The sequence below is a fragment of the Schistocerca nitens genome, chromosome 4 (genome assembly GCF_023898315.1).
Source record: "Schistocerca nitens isolate TAMUIC-IGC-003100 chromosome 4, iqSchNite1.1, whole genome shotgun sequence".
In the NCBI taxonomy this organism is placed as follows: domain Eukaryota; kingdom Metazoa; phylum Arthropoda; class Insecta; order Orthoptera; family Acrididae; genus Schistocerca; species Schistocerca nitens.
In genome coordinates, this window is record NC_064617.1 from 690319165 (window position 1) to 690343674 (window position 24510).

Below are 24510 nucleotides of genomic sequence, written 5' to 3' on the forward strand. Positions count from 1 at the left end.
ACAGCGGACACACCAGGAACCGCGGTGTTGGCGGTCGAATGGCGCTAGCTGCGCAGCATTTGTGCACCGCCGCCGTCAGTGTCAGCCAGTTTGCCGTGGCATACGGAGCTCCATCGCAGCCTTTAACACTGGTAGCATGCCGCGACAGCGTGGACGTGAACCGTATGTGCAGTTGACGGACTTTGAGCGAGGGCGTATAGTGGGCATGCGGGAGGCCGGGTGGACGTACCGCCGAATTGCTCAACACGTGGGGCGCGAGGTCTCCACAGTACATCGATGTTGTCGCCAGTGGTCGGCGGAAGGTGCACGTGCCCGTCGACCTGGGACCGGACCGCAGCGACGCACGGATGCACGCCAAGACCGTAGGATCCTACGCAGTGCCGTAGGGGACCGCACCGCCACTTCCCAGCAAATTTGTTGCTCCTGGGGTATCGGCGAGGACCATTCGCAACCGTCTCCATGAAGCTGGGCTACGGTCCCGCACACCGTTAGGCCGTCTTCCGCTCACGCCCCAACATCGTGCAGCCCGCCTCCAGTGGTGTCGCGACAGGCGTGAATGGAGGGACGAATGGAGACGTGTCGTCTTCAGCGATGAGAGTCGCTTCTGCCTTGGTGCCAATGATGGTCGTATGCGTGTTTGGCGCCGTGCAGGTGAGCGCCACAATCAGGACTGCATACGACCGAGGCACACAGGGCCAACACCCGGCATCATGGTGTGGGGAGCGATCTCCTACACTGGCCGTACACCACTGGTGATCGTCGAGGGGACACTGAATAGTCCACGGTACATCCAAACCGTCATCGAACCCATCGTTCTACCATTCCTAGACCGGCAAGGGAACTTGCTGTTCCAACAGGACAATGCACGTCCGCATGTATCCCGTGCCACCCAACGTGCTCTAGAAGGTGTAAGTCACCTACCCTGGCCAGCAAGATCTCCGGATCTGTCCCCCATTGAGCATGTTTGGGACTGGATGAAGCGTCGTCTCACGCGGTCTGCACGTCCAGCACGAACGCTGGTCCAACTGAGGCGCCAGGTGGAAATGGCATGGCAAGCCGTTCCACAGGACTACATCCAGCATCTCTACGATCGTCTCCATGGGAGAATAGCAGCCTGCATTGCTGCGAAAGGTGGATATACACTGTACTAGTGCCGACATTGTGCATGCTCTGTTGCCTGTGTCTATGTGCCTGTGGTTCTGTCAGTGTGATCATGTGATGTATCTGACCCCAGGAATGTGTCAATAAAGTTTCCCCTTCCTGGGACAATGAATTCACGGTGTTCTTATTTCAATTTCCAGGAGTGTAGTTGTTGAACACCTGCATTTCTTCTCATGCAAAATTCAAGCTCAGCAGCCATTTAGCGCCAGGGCCATGGAACAACGGTTGTGTTTTGCCAACACTATTGTCCACAGAACTGACAAATAGGACTTCGATGTGAATATTGTTTGGTTTAGCGACGAAGTCAGCTTTCATTTGGATGGGTTCGTCAATAAGCCAAACTGGCGCATTTGGGGGACTGAGAATCCTCATTTAGCCATCGAGAAGTCTCTTCACCCTCAACTGGTGACTGTGTGGTGTGCAATGTCCAGTCACAGAATAATCGATGCGATATTCCTTGATGGTACGGTGACTACCGAATGGTAAGTGAAGGTTTCGGAAGAAGATTTCATCACCATTATCCAAAGTGACCCCGATTTCGACAAGATGTGGTTCATGCAAGACGGAGCTCGTCCCCATCGAAGCAGGAGAGGGCTTGATGTCCTGGAAAAGCACTTTGGGGAGCGCAGTCTGGCTCTGGAGTATCCAGAGGCCTCTGGCATGGACCTCGATTGGCCACAATATTCCCCAGATCTGAACACATGCATCACCTTTTTATGGGACTAAATTAAAGACAACGTGTTCAGTAATAACCTCAAAACCATTGCTGAGCTGAAAACAGCTATTCGTCTGCGCCACATTTTGCTCAGGATGCAGGCAAATCGAACATGTCATAACTTAAATCGGAATATCTGTAGTGACGTTTACATATTGAACAAAGTGCGTGCGCGCCGTAGTTTGTAATTAATTTAAGTTTTTTTAATAGTTCAATAATAGTCACCATGTGTATCGTTTGAAACTAATGGAATTCAAAGAAGCAAAGAACAGAAGTTTATGAGAGTAACTATGAAGTTACAAGACGTATCCCGTCTGCAAGATTCATTTTGGAAAAGATTTTTTTACTATAATGAAGTACATTTTTATTAAAGTTAGGAAACATCCTAGCAAGAATTTATGTTCTGTATTTTACGAATAATTCAATAAAATGTAATATGTATCTTTTTATAATCATACGTCTATTTTCATTCTGCATGAGACTGCTTTGTCATGAATTTCATATTTTATGTAATGTAATTTTATTCTACGATTTATTCAAAGTTATTTAATACCCTGTTATCTGTAAAAACTCATTGTAATTCTTAAAATTTATGCTTTTAACAATTACGTTATTGTAGCAACATGTGGAGCCACTGTCGTACACCCAGTCTTGCTTTAAGTTTCGGCGCGGCACCTGTGTAATCGATTCTAAAAGGCACACACTGTGCCAACTTTGTACAATTTTACTCTGAAATAAACAAAACCGAAGCTCAAAACACAGCATGGCATGAATTAATGTGGGCATCACAACCCACTTGGTAAGTATTTGTACCTCCAGGACGTCGACTTATTCTTGTCTTCTACAGCAACTGGTCCGAGATCAACTCTTCGAAGCTGATGAGACAGGTCAAGAATTTAATCCCAGACAAAGAACAGCTCTCTTTTTATTTGGGAAACTTCTCACAGATAGCGTCAAACACGCGAACTTATACGTACCAGTCATTTAGCAACCTTTCAGAGTGAAACACACTTATACTCTTTACAAGTCCAATAGTAGCCATCAAACATTTGGGAAATACATGTGACGGGAAAATATATTTTCTAAGAGAATGTTGATCAACATCCTACTTATACACAACATTCCGAGACGAAAAACTGAGCTCTCATCACCAGCAGCTCCCCTCACCATCTACTGGACGCAATATGTAGCCAAAGTCTCACAAGCAACAGCTATTTAAAGGGAATGACGCGAGAAAGTGCTAGCTGGCCGCAAAGGGGGTGAGTGTGATCGAGCACCGCCACCACCACAGGGCCACGTTCGTTACTGAGATCGGCCACCGCCAGGGGCTGCATGAGGTCGCGCAAATTAGACTCCGGCCACGAGTTACTCCTGCGCTGCCGTTCGTTTTGTGGAACATGTGCGTGACCATAACACATCGGCAGCAGGTGATAATTCAAACTGATGCCACCAGAGGTACGAGCATGCTGGAGTGGAGGCAGGGGGGCGGGGCACAGGGCAACTCATGACTGCAGAGAGACAATGCGACAATGCGAAAACATTTTACACTACTAGCCATTAAAACTGCTACACCAAAAAGAAATACAGATGATAAAAGGGTATTCAGTGGACAACTATATTATACTAGAACTGACATGTGATTACATTTTCACGCAATTTGGGTGCATAGATCCTGAGAAATCAGTACCCAGAACAACAACCTCTGGCCGTAATAACGGCCTTCATACGCCTGGGCACTGAGTCAAACAGAGCTTGGATGGCGTGTACAGGTACAGCTGCCAATGCAGCTTCAACACGATACCACAGTTCATCAAGAGTAGTGACTGGCGTATTGTGACGACCCAGTTGCTCGGCCACCATTGACCAGACGTTTTCAGTTGGTGAGAGAGCTGGAGAATGTGCTGGCCATTAAAATTGCTACACCACGAAGATGACGTGCTACAGACGTGAAATTTAACCGACAGGAAGAAGATGCTGTGATATGCAAATGATTAGCTTTTCAGAGCATTCACACAAGGTTGGCGCCGGTGGCGACACCTACAACGTGCTGACATGAGGAAAGTTTCCAACCGATTTCTCATACACAAACAGCAGCTGACCGGCGTTGCCTGGTGAAACGTTGTTGTGATGCCTTGTGTAAGGAGGTGAAATGCGTACCATCACGTTTCCGACTTTGACAAACGTCGGATTGTAGCCTATCGCGATTGCGGTTTATTGTATCGCGACATTGCTGCTCGCGTTGGTCGAGATCCAATGACTGTTAGCAGAATATGGAATCGGTGGGTTCAGGAGGGTAATACGGAACGCCGTGCTATATCCCTACGGCCTCGTATCACTAGCAGTCGAAATGACAGGCATCTTATCCGCATGGCTGTAACGGATCGTGCAGCCACGTCTCGATCCCTGAGACAACAGATGGGGACGTTTTCAACACAACAACCATCTGCCTGCTTCAGTCCGAGAACCGAGGTTTTAAATTTGCATGTACGCTGCCTGTCCGTCCCAGTTTGCCTTGAAAATGGCGGGGTGTTCTCCCGCCGAAATATCGGCGGTCGCTGAAAGTGTTACCTGGCTGAATTCCCGGAAGTTATTTGAAACTATGAAGTGAGAAGGTTGGGGAGAATTGTATGAACTTTGGACAATTGGACTTTAATTTGGAACAAATGGTGGGCAATGTCAGAGGAGAACCCGGTAGTCATCTTGAATTCTGTACTTGGATCAAGTGATCTCAGCGAATAATAGCTTGGGGAAAACATGGTAATTAGGTCTGTGGATTGGCATCCTTTGGCTAACAGACAGGTTTGGACATGCAGGGGAAACAAACACCTTTTGCCCTAGAACTGTAATAGACTGAGAGGGGAAAGGTGACCATGCCCTTTGTTCCAGAACCACAGGCTTGTACCTGTAGGGGAGACAAATATCCTTTGCCTCGGGGCGTGGGGGGGGGGGGGGGGGAGGTGGGGGGGAGAGGGAGGGAGGGTGGGAGGGAGGGAGAGAGAGAGAGGAAATCTGGCAACAGTGCAGGCTGTGTTTGAATTCCATTTTAGCCATCTTGGAATCTGATATCATAGAGTTGCACCAGTATCCCAGATCAGTCACCTAGACTCTGGCAACAGTGGCAACAGTGCACTCTGTGCCCACACAGCACTCGTGTTTCTGCTATAGAGATGACATAATTCCATGACAGATGAAGTTCTGGCTGGATGTGTAATCAACTGCTGGGAAGAGGGTACAGGAGAGCATGGAGAAGATTCAGAATTTGGAGAAGTCTCTGATGCAAACGACGTAGATAGTACTTCTACACTTTAAAACACTGTTACAGTAACTGATTGTAGTCTGGACAACATGGTGTTTAGTGAGCCAGTAGGTGAAACAAATAACACAGAACGAGTGGGTAGCGATGACTGCCTGTGCCTGAAGAAGCGTTTCATGAAAGTCGAGAAACTGACTGATGTTGAAGTGGCTGCAAATGTAGAATTATATGTATTGTCTGAAGTTATTTCAGGATTCCAGTCATTTGTGAAATGTCTTCTTGCTGAAGGCATATGTTTACCAACAGAAATTAACACTGCTAATTTTCTGCAGATTTTCAAACTTTTTCAGCGAACCTTTTGTGCTCTTGATTCATTCGTATGACTATTTACCGCTACATAGCTCATCGTCGACTTAGAAACACTTAGAAAACTGAGCAGTTTTCTTGATTACTGTTCGCAGAGAGTACATACTGACATGTGTTTCATTGTTATGCTGAATAAAACATTTGTCACTCAAAGAGTCAAACGAGTGCCATTGGGCAGGCGAAAAAATACTGCCGCTTGGCTTGTGTCGGCATAGACGCCCATAGGGTACAAATGTCTATGGAGTGAGCATTCGGATGCGCAGAACGAGAATTCTATCCGCAACATCTCCTATAGCTCAAGTCACCTGATTTTAGCCCCTACAGCGCTCACCGTATTTTGAGTTTTATTATTTCGCTGCTTCGGGGAGATCACATTCAGAAGTATCGTGAAACTGTAAAGGCGTTTTACAGGCATCTTAACAATTTGATACGAGGAACTGAAGTTGTCTTTTACATCATATCGCGAATTCCACTTTATTGAGTTTTTTCGGTAACAGCATAAGTAGTGATAACCAACAATGCTTTTTTAGGTTTTCCATTGCAGTTATTCATGTTGTCGAATCTCTGTTCTAATTAATTACGTTACAATGAGACCGTAGACGGCGCCAAAATGTTACGAAAAAACGACGCATTTGGAACTACGAAATTGTTACAGTAAATATGGTAAATGATTTGCACCATCTGCTTGTCCATTATTATTTTCACTTTTTCTTTATTTTCCCTTCTCCTTTTTATAGACAAGTAAAATATTTATAACATTTTTTTCGCCATTTCACCAGAAAAGTTAAATCACACACTACGTTACAATCACACTCAATAGAAAACTGCCTAACGCAGAAATACTTTGATTCACACAAGGGTTTGAAAACCTCATATGAACATAGCACCACCATGTAAACCTTGTCTGGTAGTTTACTCAGACACACATGTAAATTTATCTAGCATTTGTCTCGTTAACATATGGGCACAAAATCGCAGAAATTACCTCTACATTACCGTGTCTCGATACTTTTCAGTACACACTGATGAGCCAAAACATGACCACTGCCCACCGCGACGTTTAATGCCGTTTGGTGGCGTTGCGGGCTCGTGACACGGTAACGAAAGTATGTAAGCGAAGCAGACACGGACGGGAGAGCACACTAGTGAAGATATGTGGAAATCCATTGAGAAAAGCGACTTTGACAGAGGGCAGATTATCATTACACACAGCCTGTTAACGAGTATCTCGAAAACGGCGAAGTCGGTCGAATGTTCAGATGCTAATCTACGTGAGCATCTACGGGAAAAGGTAGAAGGACAGTGAAAGTAGCACTAGACGTTAAATGATTGAACGTCCACGACTCTTCAAAAAACTTAGGATTCGCAGGCTTGTCTGCTCTGTAAAGTAGGATAGACGGTGATCTGTGGCAACTCTGCCGAAAGAGCTCGTGCACGCACAAATGTTTCGGAGCACACCGTTCATTGTACAGTGTTGAATATGGAGCTCCGCAGCACACCAGACCACCCCTACGTGCTGACATGTTGACCGAACCACATCGTCAGCTATGATAATAGTGGACACGAGGCCAGCGGGTTTCGACTACCGATCAATGGAAACTGCCAGCTATTCGAATGAATCACATTTTTGTTACACTAGGTCGCTGGTCGTCTCCAGAAACGCCGTCATCGAGATGAACGGCGGCTCGAAACGTGCAGCCCACTGGTGGGAGTAGTATCATGCTGTGGTAGACATTCTCCGGCACTTGCACGTGACCTTTGGCAGTAACCAAAGACAAACTGACAGCTGCGAACCACCTGTATTCCTCCATGCTTGATGTCGTCTTTCAGCAGTATAATTGTCCGTGTCTTGGAGCCAGAACCGTGCTACATTGGTTTGAGGAGCATTATAGTGAACCCACGACGATGTCTCAGAGACCAAATTCGCCTGATGTAAATCTTATCGAACACGTCTGGGTCGCTATCGGACGCCATCACCGCGTACGCAAATAGCGGCCCAAGATTAATACGGATTACGTGACCTGTGCGTAGACATCTAACGCCCCATACCTTCATAAACCTACCAACAAACTGTCGGATCCCTGATCAGTGGTGTATTTCGTTTCAAAGGGGGGCAAACAGCTGTTAAGTAGGTGGTCATAATGTTTTGGCTCATTGGGATATAAAGTGCCTCATATCAACAAACATTTACAGTTATACACCTGCCCGCATCTCGTGGTCGTGCGGTAGCGTTGTCGCTTCCCACGCCCGGGTTCCCGGGTTCGATTCCCGGCGGGGTCAGGGATTTTCTCTGCCTCGTGATGGCTGGGTGTTGTGTGCTGTCCTTAGGTTAGTTAGGTTTAAGTAGTTCTAAGTTCTAGGGGACTGATGACCATAGATGTTAAGTCCCATAGTGCTCAGAGCCATTTGAACCAGCCAGTTATACACCTGTTGCACATAACTACGAAAAGTAACTGGTTCTCCTTTCTTCTCTTAAGATGTGTAGCAACGGCAATTCTGCCCTATAGCTGTTACTAAGGTGGCAGGGGTAAAATACAGGGAGCGAAAGGCTATTTACAATTTGTACAGAAACCAGATGGCAGTTATAAGAGTCAAGGGACATGGAAGGGAAGCTGTGGTTGCAAAGGGAGTGAGACAGGGTTGTAGCCTCTCCCCGGTGTTATTCAATCTGTATATTGAGCAAGCAGTGAAGGAAACAAAAGAAAAATTCGGAGTAGGTATTAAAATCCATGGAGAAGAAATAAAAAGTTTGAGGTTCGCCGATGACATTGTAATTCTGTCAGAGACAGCAAAGATCCTGGAAGAGCAGTTGAACGGAATGGATAGTGTCTTGAAAGGAGAATATAAGATGAACATCAAAAAAAGCAAAACGAGGATAATGGAATGTAGTCTAATTAAGTCGGGTGATGCTGAAGGAATTAGGTTAGGAAATGAGACGCTTAAAGTAGTAAAGGAGTTTTGCTATTTGGGGAGCTAAATAACTGATGATGGTCGAAGTAGAGAGGATATAAAATGTAGACTGGCAATGGCAAGGAAAGCGTTTCTGAAGAAGAGAAATTTGTTAACATCGGGTATAGATTTAAGTGTCAGGAAGTCGTTTCTGAAAGTATTTGTATGGAGTGTAGCCATGTATGGAAGTGAAACATGGACGATAAATAGTTTGGACAAGAAGAGAATAGAATCTTTCGAAATGTGGCGCTACAGAAGAATGCTGAAGATTAGATGGGTAGATCATATAACTAATGAGGAGGTATTGAATAGGATTAGGGAGAAGAGAAGTTTGTGGCACAACTTGACTAGAAGAAGGGATCGGTTGGTAGGATATGTTTTGAGGCATCAAGGGATCACCAATTTAGTATTGGAGGGCAGCGTGGAGGGTAAAAATCGTAGAGGGAGACCAAGAGATGAATACACTAAACCGATTCAGAAGGATGTAGGCTGCAGAAGGTACTGGGAGATGAAGAAGCTTGCACAGGATAGAGTAGCATGGAGAGCTGCATCAAACCAGTCTCAGGATTGAAGACCACAACAACAACAGCTGTTTCACTATTACTGCAAATTGAAGACAAGCAGCGTCGTCCCTAAAATCACGTGACTATCACGATGTGATGTCGAGAGCATGCGCCGTAAACTACGCTCACTCCATAGATATGAATGCTATATGTGGCGGCAGCATTGGACTCGCACCTTTGTTTACCTGTACGGGCAGTGCACCGGCGTTTGCGTGCTAGTGAGGTGTTGTGAGGCGAGGTGCGTGAGACGTTACCTGCGCCGTCGTCGTCCTTGCAGCAGAGCGGCGGCAGCACGGGGTAGACGGCTCCCGGCGACAGGCCGCCCGCCGCGTTGGGCTGCTGCCAGAACGACTGCGGCAGCGCGCGCAGCTTCATCGGCAGCGGCTCTGCGAACACCGCCGCTGCACTGTCAGGGGCCCCCACCAGCACCAGCACCAGCTGCAACTCACACTGACACCAACTACAACTACGTAGCAAGCGCAACACCATGAAGACACTGGCAGCTTCGCATTGGGCCACTGTGCCACTCCTCACTGGACGAGCCTGTGGTCACCGACGATACACTGTTTACCAAGGAGAAACACGAAACAGCCCTGCGTTGTGGGAAGTTGTTTTAGTTAGACAACCAATTTCGCCATTTCAATAATGCCATGTTCAGGCCCCTGCATTTTGTGTGTATGGAGGTATATTATAGGTGACTTTACAGAAAATGAAGTAAAATGGAAATGATCGTTGGGCGTCATTAGCCGGGAATCCTCTTGCGCGGCCGTCCGGCTGCCTTGATGCAGGTCTTATTATATTCGACGCCACATTGGGCGGCCTGCGCGCCGGATGGGAATGAAATGATGATGAGCACAACACAACACAACACAACACCCAGTCCCTGAGCCGAGAAAATCCCCGACCCAGCCGGGAATCGAACCCGGGCCCGTGGGACGGCAATCCGTCACGCTGACCACTCAGCTATCGGGGCGGACAGAAAATGAAGTGCAATAATAAAAGTGTTTAAAATCTACAAAATGCTAATTGTAGCTTTAAGACAATTACCTGTGCACATACAGAACAACAAAGTAGAATATGTGCACATACTGGTGTGTGTACGTATTCTGCCTTGTTGTGCTGTATGTGTTCAAAAATGTTCAAATGTGTGTGAGATCTCATGGGAGTTAACTGCTAAGGTCATCAGTCCCTAACCTTACACACTACTTAACCTAAATTACCCTAAGGACAAACACACACACCCATGCCCGAGGGAGGACTCGAACCTCCGCCAGGACCAGCCGCACAGTCCATGACTGCTGTATGTGCACAAGTACTTGTCTTAATGCTGCGATTTGCATTTTGTAGGTTTTAAGGACTTCTATTATTATTATTTATTTTCTGCAAAGTCAACTGTGGTATACCTCCATATATACTACAAATATACTCATTTTTAATATGCAGGATACAGAAGATGGCATTATTGAGATGCCGAAACTGGTTGTCTAAATAAAATAACTTCCCAAAACATACGGCTGTTTGGCGTTTCTCCTTGGTAAATATGTGACTGTCCACTGCCCCGATTCCACAGTGGATCAACAGAGACTGATAAATTGTTTCTGTGACTGGTAGGGTTTGTGATACCAAAACATTATCTCGACCGAAAGACAAGAGCTGTATTTGTATTAACTGATTTCATGCAATGTAAGCACCGCACAGCATATTTCAACTGTAATAACCGAGGACATAAATCTCGACATACGTTGGAGCCAATGGAAGCAGAACAGACACAGAGCTGTCTAGCTCGTGACACGTAGCATAAAAGCTGAGACACCACCGGTTCACCTCATTACTTCAGCAAGTTGTATCGCACGACTCATCGATGTCGGGGAAAATGGAAGCATGGAGGAAAGAACACTTTGCAGAAAAGCAACACAGCATCCGGTCATGAGTTCATTACCTACAACCACCTAAAGAAAATCCCTCTTCTTTCCTACAAGCCCTAGCAAAGCTGTATAGTGCCTCCTATACACTGTATTCTAGCCTGAGATGTACAAAATCACCAAAAGTACTGGGACCTCGTTTAACCTATCTATTAGCCTTCAGCAACTTACAAAAACCCATCGTAATCAAGCGCATCCATAAGCACTGAGAAACTCACCTACTCCCTCTAACAGGCCGTATGATGTCCGTCCAAAATGGTCCATTGCCTGCTACTGTCGCAGGTTCGAATCCTGCCTCGGGCATGGATCATAGATGTGTGTGATGTCCTTAGGTTAGTTAGGTTCCATAGTGCTTGAAGTCATTTGAACCCTTTTTTTTTTTTTTGGTCCATTGCCGATAAACTCCTCAACCTCATCGATCCTCTTTCCCTACAACTCACAAACGCCGTTCCGCCAGTGTTGTCTCCCTCGACCTTCCTTGACAAATTCTTTGACCCATTATGGCATTCTGCTGAGCTTTGTGGATTAGAGAAATCTGTACGTCCAATCAATTACATCCGTCTTATAGCTTCCCCCTGACACATTGCTTTTCTATTGTCACCAACAGCCATATTCAGCCTTGCATCTCATACCTATCCACTGAGTTCCCAAAGGGTTAGTCCTACATTCGTCTATCTTCTTTACACAGTTCTCTTCCCCAGCCACCAGCCCAATGCATATGTTCCAGCTTACCGACGAAAAAGTCCTAATTGTCCTCCATCGAAGCCTAACAGCACTCCAACGGACCTCCAGATCCACTTCAGTAACTTTACCTCCTGGTGTAACCTCTAGTGCCTCAAAACCAATCCTATCAAAATTGGGGCATTAATCACAGGGCGCAATTCCCGTCGTTTCCGTCTCTCTGAGTTCCACATCACCATACGTAACCATCCTGTACATTTTACCAACACTCTAAAATATCTTACACTAACCCTCGACAGAAAACTAACATGGCGCTCCGTGTACTAACCATCCAAAGGAAAGCCCATAACAGACTGAAAGTACTAAAACTATTACCAGGTGATATATAGTGACTGCATACAACTACCACCTCTAAACCTACAAGTGCTTACTCTCATCCATTTCACCTTCACCTATGTACCTTGGGTCTCTGCACCATCAAAATTTTATCATTCCTGGTAAGATCTAGAAAGGCCGCCTCGCCCTTCTACCTCTCCCTGAATTTCGTCCGATACTTCGTAAATAATACGTATCCCACAAATTCGGCTATCGTAACCGGTAAGTTCACCCAATCCTCTTCAATCCGAGGATGCTGCCACTCATACACATACCCTCCCTCCCCAACAACACCCTCTATATCCCATTCCAAGGTAACCTCTTCTTGACATGGAAACACTCCCTGTCATCTACCTATCCTACCAGCTACAACCTCAGTGCCATATTCTCTCCTCAGATAAAGACTTTAACACTTCTCCCAGCCTCCTGACCTACCCTGCGGCATCCAGGGCCAGCCTCCGTTGCACATTCTGTTTCCCAACCCAACTCCATATTCTCTCTCCCAAACGTAACTACCTATAAACATTATCTGATCAGAAGTTTCTGGACACCTATTGGTGGAAATTAATATGGGCTGTGTCCATCCTTCACCTTTACGACGGCTTTAACTCTGCAGAGAACACATTCAGCGAGGTATCTGAATTCTTCTGGCGGAATGGCAGTCCATTCTTCCTCAAAGGCCGAAACCAGAGAAAGTAATGTTGTTGCACGCTGGATTGTGGAGCGAAAAGTTCTAACTTATCTCACAGGTGTTCCATTGCATTGAGGTTGGGACTCTCGGCAAACCAGCCCTTTTCAGGAATATTACTGTCCACAAATCATTGCCTTACAGATGGCTGCTTTATGACAGGGTGATTTTTCACGGTGATCCAGTCATCATCTCCGAAGGTTTTGGACGGATTAAATAAAAGGTTGCGAACGCTAGGTGTTTTCTTTGATTTAACGAAGGCTTTTGACTGTGTTGACCACAAAATATTACTGCAGAAGTGGGATCATTATGAAATAAGGGGAGTAGCTTACAATTAGTTCGCCTCTTACTTTAAGAACAGAAAGCAGAAGGTAATTCTCCGCAATATTGAGAGTGGTAGTGATGTTCAGTCCCAATGGGGCACTGTTAAAAAAATGGTTCAAATGGCTCTGAGCACTATGGGACTCAACTGCTGTGGTCATTAGTCCCCTAGAACTTAGAACTACTTAAACCTAACTAACCTAAGGCCATCACAAACATCCATGCCCGAGGCAGGATTCGAACCTGCGACCGTAGCAGTCGCACGGTTCCGGACTGCGCGCCTAGAACCGCGAGACCACCGCGGCCACTGTTAAGTGGGGCGTTCCCCAAGGGTCGGTGCTGGGGCAACTGCTGTTTCTTATTTATATTAATGAAATGCCTTCTAGTATTACAGGCGATTCAAAAATATTTATGTTTGCTGATGACACCAGCTTGGTAGTGAAGGATCTTTTGTCTAATATTGAAACATTATCAAATAATGTAGTTCATGAAATAAGTTCGTGGCTTGTGGAAAATAATTTGACGCTAAATCACAGTAAGACTCAGTTTTTACAGTTTCTAACTCACAACTCAACAAGAACCGATATTTCGAGCAGACAGAATGGGCATATTATAAGCGAGACGGAACAGTTCAAGTTCCTAGGCGTTCGAATAGATAGTAAGCTGTTGTGGAAAGCCCATGTTCACACCCATGTTCACAATCTTGTTCAGAAACTAAATGCTGCTTTATTTACCATTAGAACAGTATCTGAAATAAGTGACAGTAGTCTAGTTCGCATATTTTCATACGCTTATGTCGTATGGTATTATTTTTTTGAGTAATTCTTCTGATTCAAAAAGGGTATTTTTGGCTCAAAAACGGGCTGTTCGAGCTATATGTGGTGTAAAATCGAGAACCTCTTGTCGACCTCTATTCAATAGTCTGGGAATTCCGACATTGCCCTCACAGTATATATTTTCTTTAATGTCGTTTGTTGTTAGCAATATTAGCTTATTCCCAAGAGTTTGCAGCTTTCACTCAGTTAATACTAGGCAGAAATCAAATCTGCATGTGGAATGCACTTCCTTGACTCTTGTGCAGAAAGGAGTGCAGTATTCTGCTGCATCCATTTTCAATAAGCTACCACAAGAACTCAAAAATCTTAGCAGTAGCCCAAACACTTAAATCTAAACTGAAGAGTTTCCTCTTGGCTCGCTCGTTCTGTTCTGTCGAGGAGCTCCTGGAAGAGCTGAAAATTAAGCAAATTCCAGTGTTACATTGTTGATTTTCTTTATTTAAACTTACAACTTGTCGCCTGAATATGTTTCTTATATTTCATTTTATCTGTTTCTACTAGCGTGTTATAATTTCATGTATTGACTCGTTCCATGACCATAGAGACTTCACCTTAATTTGGTCCCACGGAACAATAAATAAATAGTGTTCCTCTGCTGTACGCAGTACAGTATGCTGTAAAATGTATTCACATCGTTTCGCATTTACCGTTTACTTAAGCGCAATAAAAAAACAACACCCTAACCACGTAAAACACCCCAATACCATAACACCACCTTCTCCATACTTCACTTTGGCACTGTGTATGGTGCCAGGTAACATTCTTTAGGCGTTAGCCAAACCCAGACCCTTCCATCGGACTGTCATGAGGCATAGCCTGATTCGTCATTCCAAATCACTCGTTTCCAGTCATCCACTGTGCAGTGGCGTAACTCCTTACACCAGCTGAAGCGTCACTAAGCACTAACTAGGTAATGTGTGGCTGATAAGAAGCTGCTACACTATTTTACCCCATTCTTTTTAACTCCCTGCGCACAATCATTGTGCTAGCTGGACTGCTGGCAGGACTTCGGAACTCAGGAATGATTCCTTCCGCTGATTTCATGCGATTTTTTACAACAACCCTCCCCAATCCCAACATTCCTGTTCGTCAGTGCTTGAGATAGCCCGTTCTTGGTTTAGCTGCGGTTGTTTCTTTCGTTTCCACTTCTCAATCACATCCAGAAAAGTGGTCCTGGGCAGCTGTAGAAGGGTAGACATGTCCCTTACTCAGGTGACATCCAACGCTTAGTCCACGTTCGAAGTCACTGAGCTCTCTTGACCATCTCACAGTGCTGTTAGGGGTTACCAACTGAGAATACGGAACGCCCCACCTTATGTCACAGGGTGGGTCCGCTTCTGGAGATTACTATTGATCAATTTCGCATTACATAGTCGTTTCTAGATACTTTTTCTCAGATAGAGTAAGTCTTTTCCCTCGGGCTCTAGTCGCGAGGGGCCGCTGATATGGTGTTGAGTATGGCCTTCCTGTAACTCTCAATTCCATATTAGCATGACAGACATACGATACCGACCATCACCAGCAGCAGTACCACAGCCCTAATGCGCCACGATTCTGTCACTCCAGCACTTGCTGGCAGGGGTCCTAAAACAATCTTCTCACAGACAACTAATATTAAAGTTAAATTTATGAATGAGAAACCGCCGGCATAAATCTTCCTTTATATTCAGTTTTTAGATAGTGTTTAAGAGAAAGCAGGGTACGTGTAGCTCAAACAGAACTACCACCAACACAAAACTGGACGAAGCCCTAACTTCGCCATATGATTTATATGCAGTCAAATTGGACAAGACTCACTGAAACTCAACCTGGCCAGTGAAAGAGCGGGACATATCGAACTACAGTTTCGCTACAATGAAAGTGAAACTCAGCAAAGCGGTTATTTGAAGAATGCCGACGACGATGTTACCAGAAAAACTGAGAGAGAGAAACTTCGCATACTTTATGACTGCAACCAGACAGAACGAATACAATTTTATACGTGGGTAAACAGTACCATGGCTCTTTCAGCATACTTCTAATTATATACATTATAGCCGGACGCGGTGGCCGAGCGGTTCTAGGCGCTTCAGTCCGGAACCGCGCAGCTATTACGGTCGCAGGTTCGAATCCTGCCTCGGGCATGGATGTGTGTGATGTCCTTAGGTTCAAAAATGGTTCAAATGGCTCTGAGCACTATGGGAATTAACTTCTGAGGTCATTAGTCCCCTAGAACTTAGAACTACTTAAACCTAACTAACCTAAGGACATCACACACATCCATGCCAGAGGCAGGATTCGAACCCGCGATCGTAGCGGTTTCGCTGTTCCAGACTGCAGCGCCTAGAACAGCTCGGCCACTTCGGCCGGCGATGTCCTTAGGTTAGTTAGGTTTAAGTAGCTCTAAGTCTAGGGGACTGATGACCTCAGATGTTAAGTTCCATAGTGCTCAGAGCCATATACCATCTATAAGTTCTATAGATGGCAATAATGACTTAATAGTAACTACCACGTTACTTTCTTAAGCGACAGAAATGCAACTTACGTGATTGGCTATCCATGATGTTATACCGGAGACGGTGGGCGGGGCTTCAAGTATTTCATCAGCAGCTGGCGTCCTTCACGTTGCAGTACACTACGAGCCACAAGCAAGAGGGATGCCATGCGCCACCGCCTCCGGCAGATATCTATGGTATATCAGCGTTAGCTACTGGTTTATCAATATACGATTTCGTCCTTTATAGGTTTATAAGGATTCTTGTTGATTGTAGGTCTGAAGATGATATTATAATAAGACCGAAACCGGTCACCACATTAAAAAATTTATGCGATGAAGACTGATTCCAGTTTATTTGCAATAATATGAATCGGTGAGGAGAGCTCAGTTTCTTCGAGAGCGGACTATTCATTAGATACCGTCTGATTAAAAGATCCATCATGGACAATTCAATCCTTCTAAAACTTCAATCCTTCCACTGTTGGTTATGCGACTGTGAAGTGGAAACGCAACGGGACAACCAAGACCAGCCAGACCTCATGTGCTACCAGACAGGTACAGGAACCATCGAGCACTACAGAGGATAGCTTTAAAAGTCGCATGAAATCAGTGGAAGGAAACATTCGTGATTTCCGAAGTGCTACCAACAGTCCAGACAGAACAATGACTGTAAACAGAGAGTTAAAAAGAACGGGGTGAAGGGGTCGAGCAGCTACGTATAAGCCACACATATTTGTATTCAATGTCGAACGACGCTTGAGGTGAGGTACAGAGCGACGCTACTGGGCAGCGGATGATTAGGAACTAGCGATTTGGAGTGATGCATCACGCTGAACCCTGTGGCAGTCCGGTGAAAGGGTTTGGATTTGGCGAATGGGTGGGGAACGTTAACTACCAGCATGTGTAGTTCCAAAAGTAAAGCACAGAATTCACGGTATGACGGTATGGCAGCGTTTTTCGTGGTTAGGTTGTGGTATCCTTATTGCCCTTAAAAAAATGCTAAATACGGAAGGAAATGGAGAGAATTTAGAGCACTATGTACTGCCTGCGGTAGAGGAAACTTCGGAGATGACGAATGTTTGTCAGCATGACAATGGACACTGTCATAAACCAGCATCGGTGAAGTAACAGTTTAGGGACAACAACATTCCTGAAATGGACTGTCCTATCCAGAGCCCCTACCTGAACCCAACGGAACACCTTAGGGATGAGTCTGAAAGTCGATTTCGCTCCAGACCCTAGCGTCCAGCATCACTATCTCCTCTGGTTTCAGCTCTTGAGGAAGAATGGTCTGGCAGCCCACCACAGACATTCGGGCACCTCATTGAAAGTGTCTCCAGCAGAGTTCAAGGCATCATGAAGGTGAAGGATGGACACAGCCCATATTAATGTCCACTAGTAAATGTTCGGATACGTTTGATCAGACAATGTACGGAGTGTAACCTGTGTGGTGGACCTATTTGTATTACACTACTGGCCATTAAAATTGCTACACCAAGAAGAAATGCAAATGATAAACGGGTATTCATTGGACAAATATATTATACTAGAACCGACATGTGATTACATTTTCACGCAATTTGGGTGCATAGATCCTGAGAAATCAGTACCCAGAACAACCACCTCTGGCCGTAATAACGGCCCTGATACGCCTGGGCATTGAGTCAAACAGAGCTTGGATGGCGTGTACAGGTACAACTGCCCATGCAGCTTCAACACCATACCACAGTTCATCAAGAGTAGTGACTGGCGTATTGTGTAGAGCCAGTTGCTCGGCCACCATTGACCAGACGTTTTCAATTGGTGAGAGATCTGGAGAATGTGGTGGCCAGGGCAGCAGTCGAACATTTTCTGTATCCAGAAAGGCCCGTACAGGACCTGCAACATACGGTCGTACATTATCCTGCTGAAATGTAGGGTTTCACAGGGATCGAATGAAGGGTAGAACCACGGGTTGTAACACATCTGAAATGTAGCGTCCACTGTTCAAAATGCCGTCGATGCGAACAAGAGATGACCGAGACATGTAAGCAATGGCACCCCATACCAACACGCAGGGTGATACGCCAATATGGCGATCACGAATACACGCTTCCAATGTGCGTTCACCGTGATGTCGCAAAACACGGATGCGACCATCATGATGCTGTAAACAGAACCTGGATTCATCCGAAAAAATTTTTGCCATTCGTGCACCCAGGTTCGTCGTTGAGTACACCATCGCAGGCGCTCCTGTCTGTGATGCAGTGCCAAGTGTAACCGCAGCCATGGTCTCCGAGCTGATAGTACATGCTGCTGCAAACGTCGTCAAACTGTTCGTGCAGATGGTTGTTGTCTTGCAAACGTCCCTATCTGTTGACTCAGGGATCGAGACGTGGCTGCACGATCTGTTACAGCTATGCGGATAAGATGCCTGTCATCTCGACTGCTAGTGATACGAGGCCGTTGGGATGCAGCACGGCGTTCCGTATTACCCTCCTGAACCCACCGATTCCACATTCTGCTAACAGTCATTGGATCTCGACCAACGCGAGCAGCAGTGTTGCGATACGATAAACCGCAATCGCGATAGGCTACAATCCGACCTTTATCAAAGTCAGAAACGTGATGGTACGCACTTCTCCTCCTTACACGAGGCATCACAACAACGTTTCACCAGGCAACACTGGACAACTGGTGTTTGTGTATGAGAAATCGGTTGGAAACTTTCCTCATGTCAGCACGTTGTAGGTGTCGCCACCGGCGCCAACCTTGTGTGAATGCTCTGAAAAGCTAATCATTTGCATATCACAGCATCTTCTTCCTGTCGGTTAAATTTCGCGTCTGTAGCACGTCATCTTCGTGGAGTAGCATTTTTAATGGCCAGTAGTGTACAATCCACCGGGGGGCCTAAAGTGGAATGATCACATAAAAGTAGTTGTAGTGAAAGCAAATGCCACATTGTGATCCATTGGAAAAATCATAAGGAAATGTAACTCATTCGCGCAAGGAGTGAACTGGAAAGCATTTGTCCTAGAGATTCTTATGCATTGGTCGTCAGGTTGCATTAATAGAAGAGACAGAGAATATCCAACTAAGGGGGCACTTTTCGTCACTGAATCGTTCAGTAAGCGCGAGAGCGCTACGGAGATACGCAACGACTCCTCAGCCTGATTCTTCGCGAGAGCAGTTGTGTACCGAGGCAAGGTTGAAATACAGAGAGCGTGCGCTCCAAGAAGAATCGGACGACATATTTCTTGCTCTCACATACGTCACCCGAAATTATCAATACTAGAAAATAGGAGATGTTTACATTGCCATTCTTTCCACGCGCCATTCGGGAAGGGAGAAAATGATTGTGCTGCCAGAAGTGAGTGTAAATTTACACAATGACCGAGAAGTGCGCGCGTCCGTCTCGACTTCGTAGAACTGGAAAAATATATAAGTGTTTCTTTGGTATCCCTGTTTGAAGCTGGTGAAAAATATTGTTGTCACTGTTCAAAAAGTGGTTCAAATGGCTCTGAGTACTATGGGACTTAACATCAGAGATCATCAGCCGCCTAGAAGTTAGAACTACTTAAACCTAACTAACCTAATAACATTACACACATCCATGCCCGAGGCAGGATTCGAACCTGCGACCGTAGCGGTCGCGCGGTCCCGGACTGATTTGCCAAGAACCGCTCGTTCACAGCAGCCGGCCTTGTCACTGTTACTTTGTCTTACTTCAGTACGACATATTTTTAGTTGTGAAGCCTTGACTGACGTGAGCACAGACAGTTTACACTGCTGAATAGCGTTCAGTAACGTGTGTGCGACCGCGCGCGCGCGCGCCTGTGTGTGTTTGTGTGTGCGTGTGCGTGCGTGTGTGTGAGTGCGTGTGCGTACGTGTGTGTGTGTGTGTTGGTGCATGAACAGGACAATGATAGTTTTAATGCGTCCGTTTAGAGTCCTTTCAGGTAATATTCGAGTAAGGATGCCGGTTATAGCTGAAACAGCCGGTTTTCGGTAATATCGGTTTCTTTCCACGCCAGTTTAACCTGCCCGTTAAAACCGCTCAAAATAACCGGTGTCTGGAATAACCAATTTTCGGTTTTTTGTTCCTTTTATTTCCCGTACTAAACGTAGAAATCGAACAAAGGTTGAAAAATTTTGACTCTCTCAGTTTCAAGATACACAGAATCATTGTATTATTAAATAGGGAAATAGAAAGAAACTTCGTCCGCCCAACGTTCACTGCTATTCTCGAAAAGTGGTAAGTGATTGAATACTAAAAACCGAGCGAGGTGGCGCAGTGGTTAGACACTGGACTCGCATTCGGGAGGACGACGGTTCAATCCCGCGTCCGGCCATCCTGATTTAGGTTTTCCGTGATTTCCCTAAATCGCTCCAGGCAAATGCCGGGATGGTTCCTTTCAAAGGGCACGGCCGACTTCCTTCCCTAATCCGATGAGACCGATGACCTCGCTGTCTGGTCTCCTTCCCCAAACAACCAACCAATACTAAAAAAAATCACCAGTAATCTCCTATTGATTCTTATTTTTTGAAACTCTGCTCAAAAATCATGTTGTAATCAGGGATCGTATCAGTATTTGGGCATTACAAATGCTGAAATGTGAAAAGCGAGGCTGAAGAAATCTGTTTTTCGTATTTATTTGTCCTTTTCAAGGGATGTAAGCAGATAAACACGTATTATGTCGACACCGGCAACAGACCAGCTCTTTCTATTTTTATTGTGCAATATGAATGAATAGTTGTTAAGTTTTAATTTATCAATGTTACTTTAATCTCCCTTCTGTTTTATTACTTCCTAGAAATGACAGACAAATCTTTAATCTCTTAAAGCAAATAAAGCATTGCACTTCATTGTTATGTAGTTCGTAAAAACATTTCCAGCCTAGGATTGGTGCCATTTTGCAACACAATGGATGTCCGGCGGCGACAGCGAGGAACTACCGGATGGATCAGATGGAGCCATGTCTTGCGTACTGCGCGTACACACGTATCTTCAGCCACGATATATGCCAGCAAGTACATTATTGTATAAGCAATGATGTACCAATTTTTGCTCGTTTCCGTCGGCATTGTTATTGAAATAGCACTGATCGCTTTTCCCATTTTCTACAATAACGTCAGTATTTCAAAATAACGCAAATTTTACGGATGAAAATTACTTATTTTTTATGAAAGGTTACGAAAAATTTTAGTAGTGTTGCCATGGCTAATTAATTTTTATTCAGTTATTAGTAAAAAATAAAAAGCATCTGATATAACCAATACCAAACAAATACTGAAACATACAGGTTAATCGGAACAAAAATACTGGTATCAATTTTAAGTGGTAGGTTTTCTCGTCCCTATATCAAAGACAGATTGTGTAGTGGGCATAAGAAAACGTGAGAGCAAAACTGTGTCGCCAATGCGTCGTTCAAACTAGGGCTGTCGATGTTGTTAAAAATATCGGGAATCTGATATATCGATATTTTAAAAAAGTAGCTTTATCAGCCGTCAGTATACCGGTAAAATTATAGATATATCGACGGTAACAACATCGACGTATTGCCCAAAATAATATCGGCTGCACGTTGTAAAAATACTGCCTGTTTTAGAGCTGTATATTTAAATAATGATTTATTGCTATGTATTCTGTACATCTACACGTTAGCAGCCTGCTTATCCCCCTTAGAGCAAGGATTGAAAGGAAAACGATGCTCGTTCACGCTTGGCGATAACCACTTTGCTAACAACGGTAAATGCACGGAAGTGGCACAACAAAAGGTGTCGGATGGGTGCGTCGTTCGGTTTCGTCACATATGGGATTTGTCTGTAACACTTCATGTCGACTTCCCTGTTTTTTTTTCTTCATTTCTGTAAACGCCAGCGGCCTAGCAGTTGTAGTGTGAAAATTGCATGGTGAAGTTACAAACGTTGCAGTTTCTGCTGGAGCATCGAGCGCCGATTACGTCAGCATTTCCCTTCACACGTCTGCGCCCACAGCAAAGACCACTCTTGTCATTTAGATTTTTGTTCATCAGTTTCAGCAATTGTTTTTGAAGAATGCCGATGTGAAGAGATATCACACTAATTGCTTTAAAAATTGTTTTTTAATGTAACCGGTATGCTATTTCTTCACTTGGATGTCTTGTTATTCCATTTACAGCGCGACCTCGTAGTGCAATCGGACTTCTTCTTGACATCTATACTTATCTCACGCAGTTATGAAGAAAGAATAGACGTGATTAAAGCTCAAAAAATAGTAAGACCCCTTACAAAGTGAAAGTAAAATTATTTTCTGCTACAATTTCAAAAGAACAACTTCAAGTATTTATTGAAAATTGCGAAAAAAATATAATGTAAAATAAAAATATCGGCACTCGATGTTGCCATTTCGATATCGGTATGTCGATATATCGGCGAAAATAATATGTCAGATATCTATCGATATTTTATGGAAAAATATCAATATATCCATATTTTATCAACAGCCCTAGTTAACACAACTAGCAGTCTCCAGTGAAGTCCATTTGCAGAAGAGCAGCTCAACTTCAAGTACAGCGGGCAACAATGCAGAACCACTTTAAGGAAGCTTTCAGAGTGAAAGGATTTAGAGCGATGTTTGTGAATGAATTATTTGACAACAACGTGGAGCAGCGAGCTGCTGCCTGCCTTACTTTGTTAGGGATGCCGTGTTTTGCTCAAGAGTGTGGGATCCGTCGCACCTCAAACAGTAGGAATGTGGTTTTCTAGTCTAATAAAAATCCCCGTTGTGTGAAACACTTGGAAACAATCCATCACACGATACGGACCGAGGGGTAATCAAGACGACAATTTTTGAAGAGTCAGTAAATGTAAATTGCTATTTGGACGTGTTGCAAACTTGGTTACTACGTCAGGTCGAAGACTTGAGAAACATAGATCGTGTGTGGTTACAACAGGACTGACTTCCAGCACAGTCTGCTCTTAAGGTGCGCGAGTTTCTCTAAGAACAACCTGGATGCCGCAGGTCTGCATATTGTTCAGTAACACCTCCAGCTTCATTCAAACGGAACGACGCCAGACCACTCATTATGGGGTACAATCAGATTTCATATGGCTCAACGTCGGTGCAAGACTAATTAGGGATTACACGATAGCGTTGAGGAAACCTTACACCTATGATGTTCCGCAAGATTTCAAGGACGACAACAGAGATCGTACACCTCTGTGTACGGCCTGATGGTGCACGTACAGATTCAGTAGATACATAGTTTTTACGTCTAACTGCTGTATTAGGTTGGCGCATAAGTACGTAGCGTTTTTGTTTTTCATGTCGGTATTCCTGTTGCTATGGGTTTATTTACCGATTGTCATTTTATATTTGTAGTTCAGTGTGTCTATTTGAGTAATGAAATGTTGTGATTTGGAGATAGTGAGTGGAGCCGTGGACGCTAAAAAATGGAATGCCAAGAGGAGAAATCGGACATTTCCGACATATTCTTCTGTTTGAGATCAATAGAGGGGTGACAGCATCGGAGGCAGCCACAAACATTTGAGCCGTGTATGGGGATAATGCCATTGGACAGAGCACGGCAAGAAAATGGTTTTCTCGTTTTAAGGAGGATGGTTTTAACGTTAGTGACTCTCCACGTTCAGGAAGACCATTGTGCGACATTTGCATATGCGCATCTCTGATTCTCTGCCGACTCGTCATCAATTGGCTCGTGATGAACACCGACCGTTTCTATCCGTATCGTTACTGTGACGAGAAATAGGGTCTTTATGCTAACATCCTCCCCCAAAGAACCATGGACCTTGCCGCTGGTGGGGAGGCTTGCGTGCCTCAGCGATACAAATAGCCGTACCATAGGTGCAACCACAACGGAGGGGTAGCTGTTGAGAGGCCAGACAAACGTATGGTTCCTGAAGAGGGGCAGCAGCCTTTTCAGTAGTTGCAGGGACAACAGTCTGGATGATTGACTGATCTGGCCCTGTAACACTAACCAAAACGGCCTCGCTGTTGTGGCACTGCGAACGGCTGAAAGCAAGGGAAAACTACGGCCGTAATTTTTCCCAAGGGTATGCAGCATTACTGTATGGTTAAATGATGATGGCGTCCTCTTGACTAAAATATTCCGGAGGTAAAATAGTCCCCCATTCGGATCTCCGGGCGGGGACTACTCAGGACGACGTCGTTATCAGGAGAAAGAAAACGCGTTCTACGGATCGGAGCGGGCAGGTAAGTTAGA

At 45.0% G+C, this 24510-nt stretch overlaps 1 protein-coding gene across 1 annotated transcript in view; it reads right to left on the reverse strand.

Annotated features, from left to right (window-relative positions):
• Window positions 1-24510, reverse strand: part of LOC126252505 (uncharacterized) — a 131046-nt gene that overhangs the window by 101262 nt on the left and 5274 nt on the right. The window contains exon 3 of the mRNA XM_049953401.1: window positions 9262-9457. Coding sequence (XP_049809358.1) covers window positions 9262-9457 — 196 coding nt within the window. The remainder of the gene's footprint in view (window positions 1-9261; window positions 9458-24510) is intronic.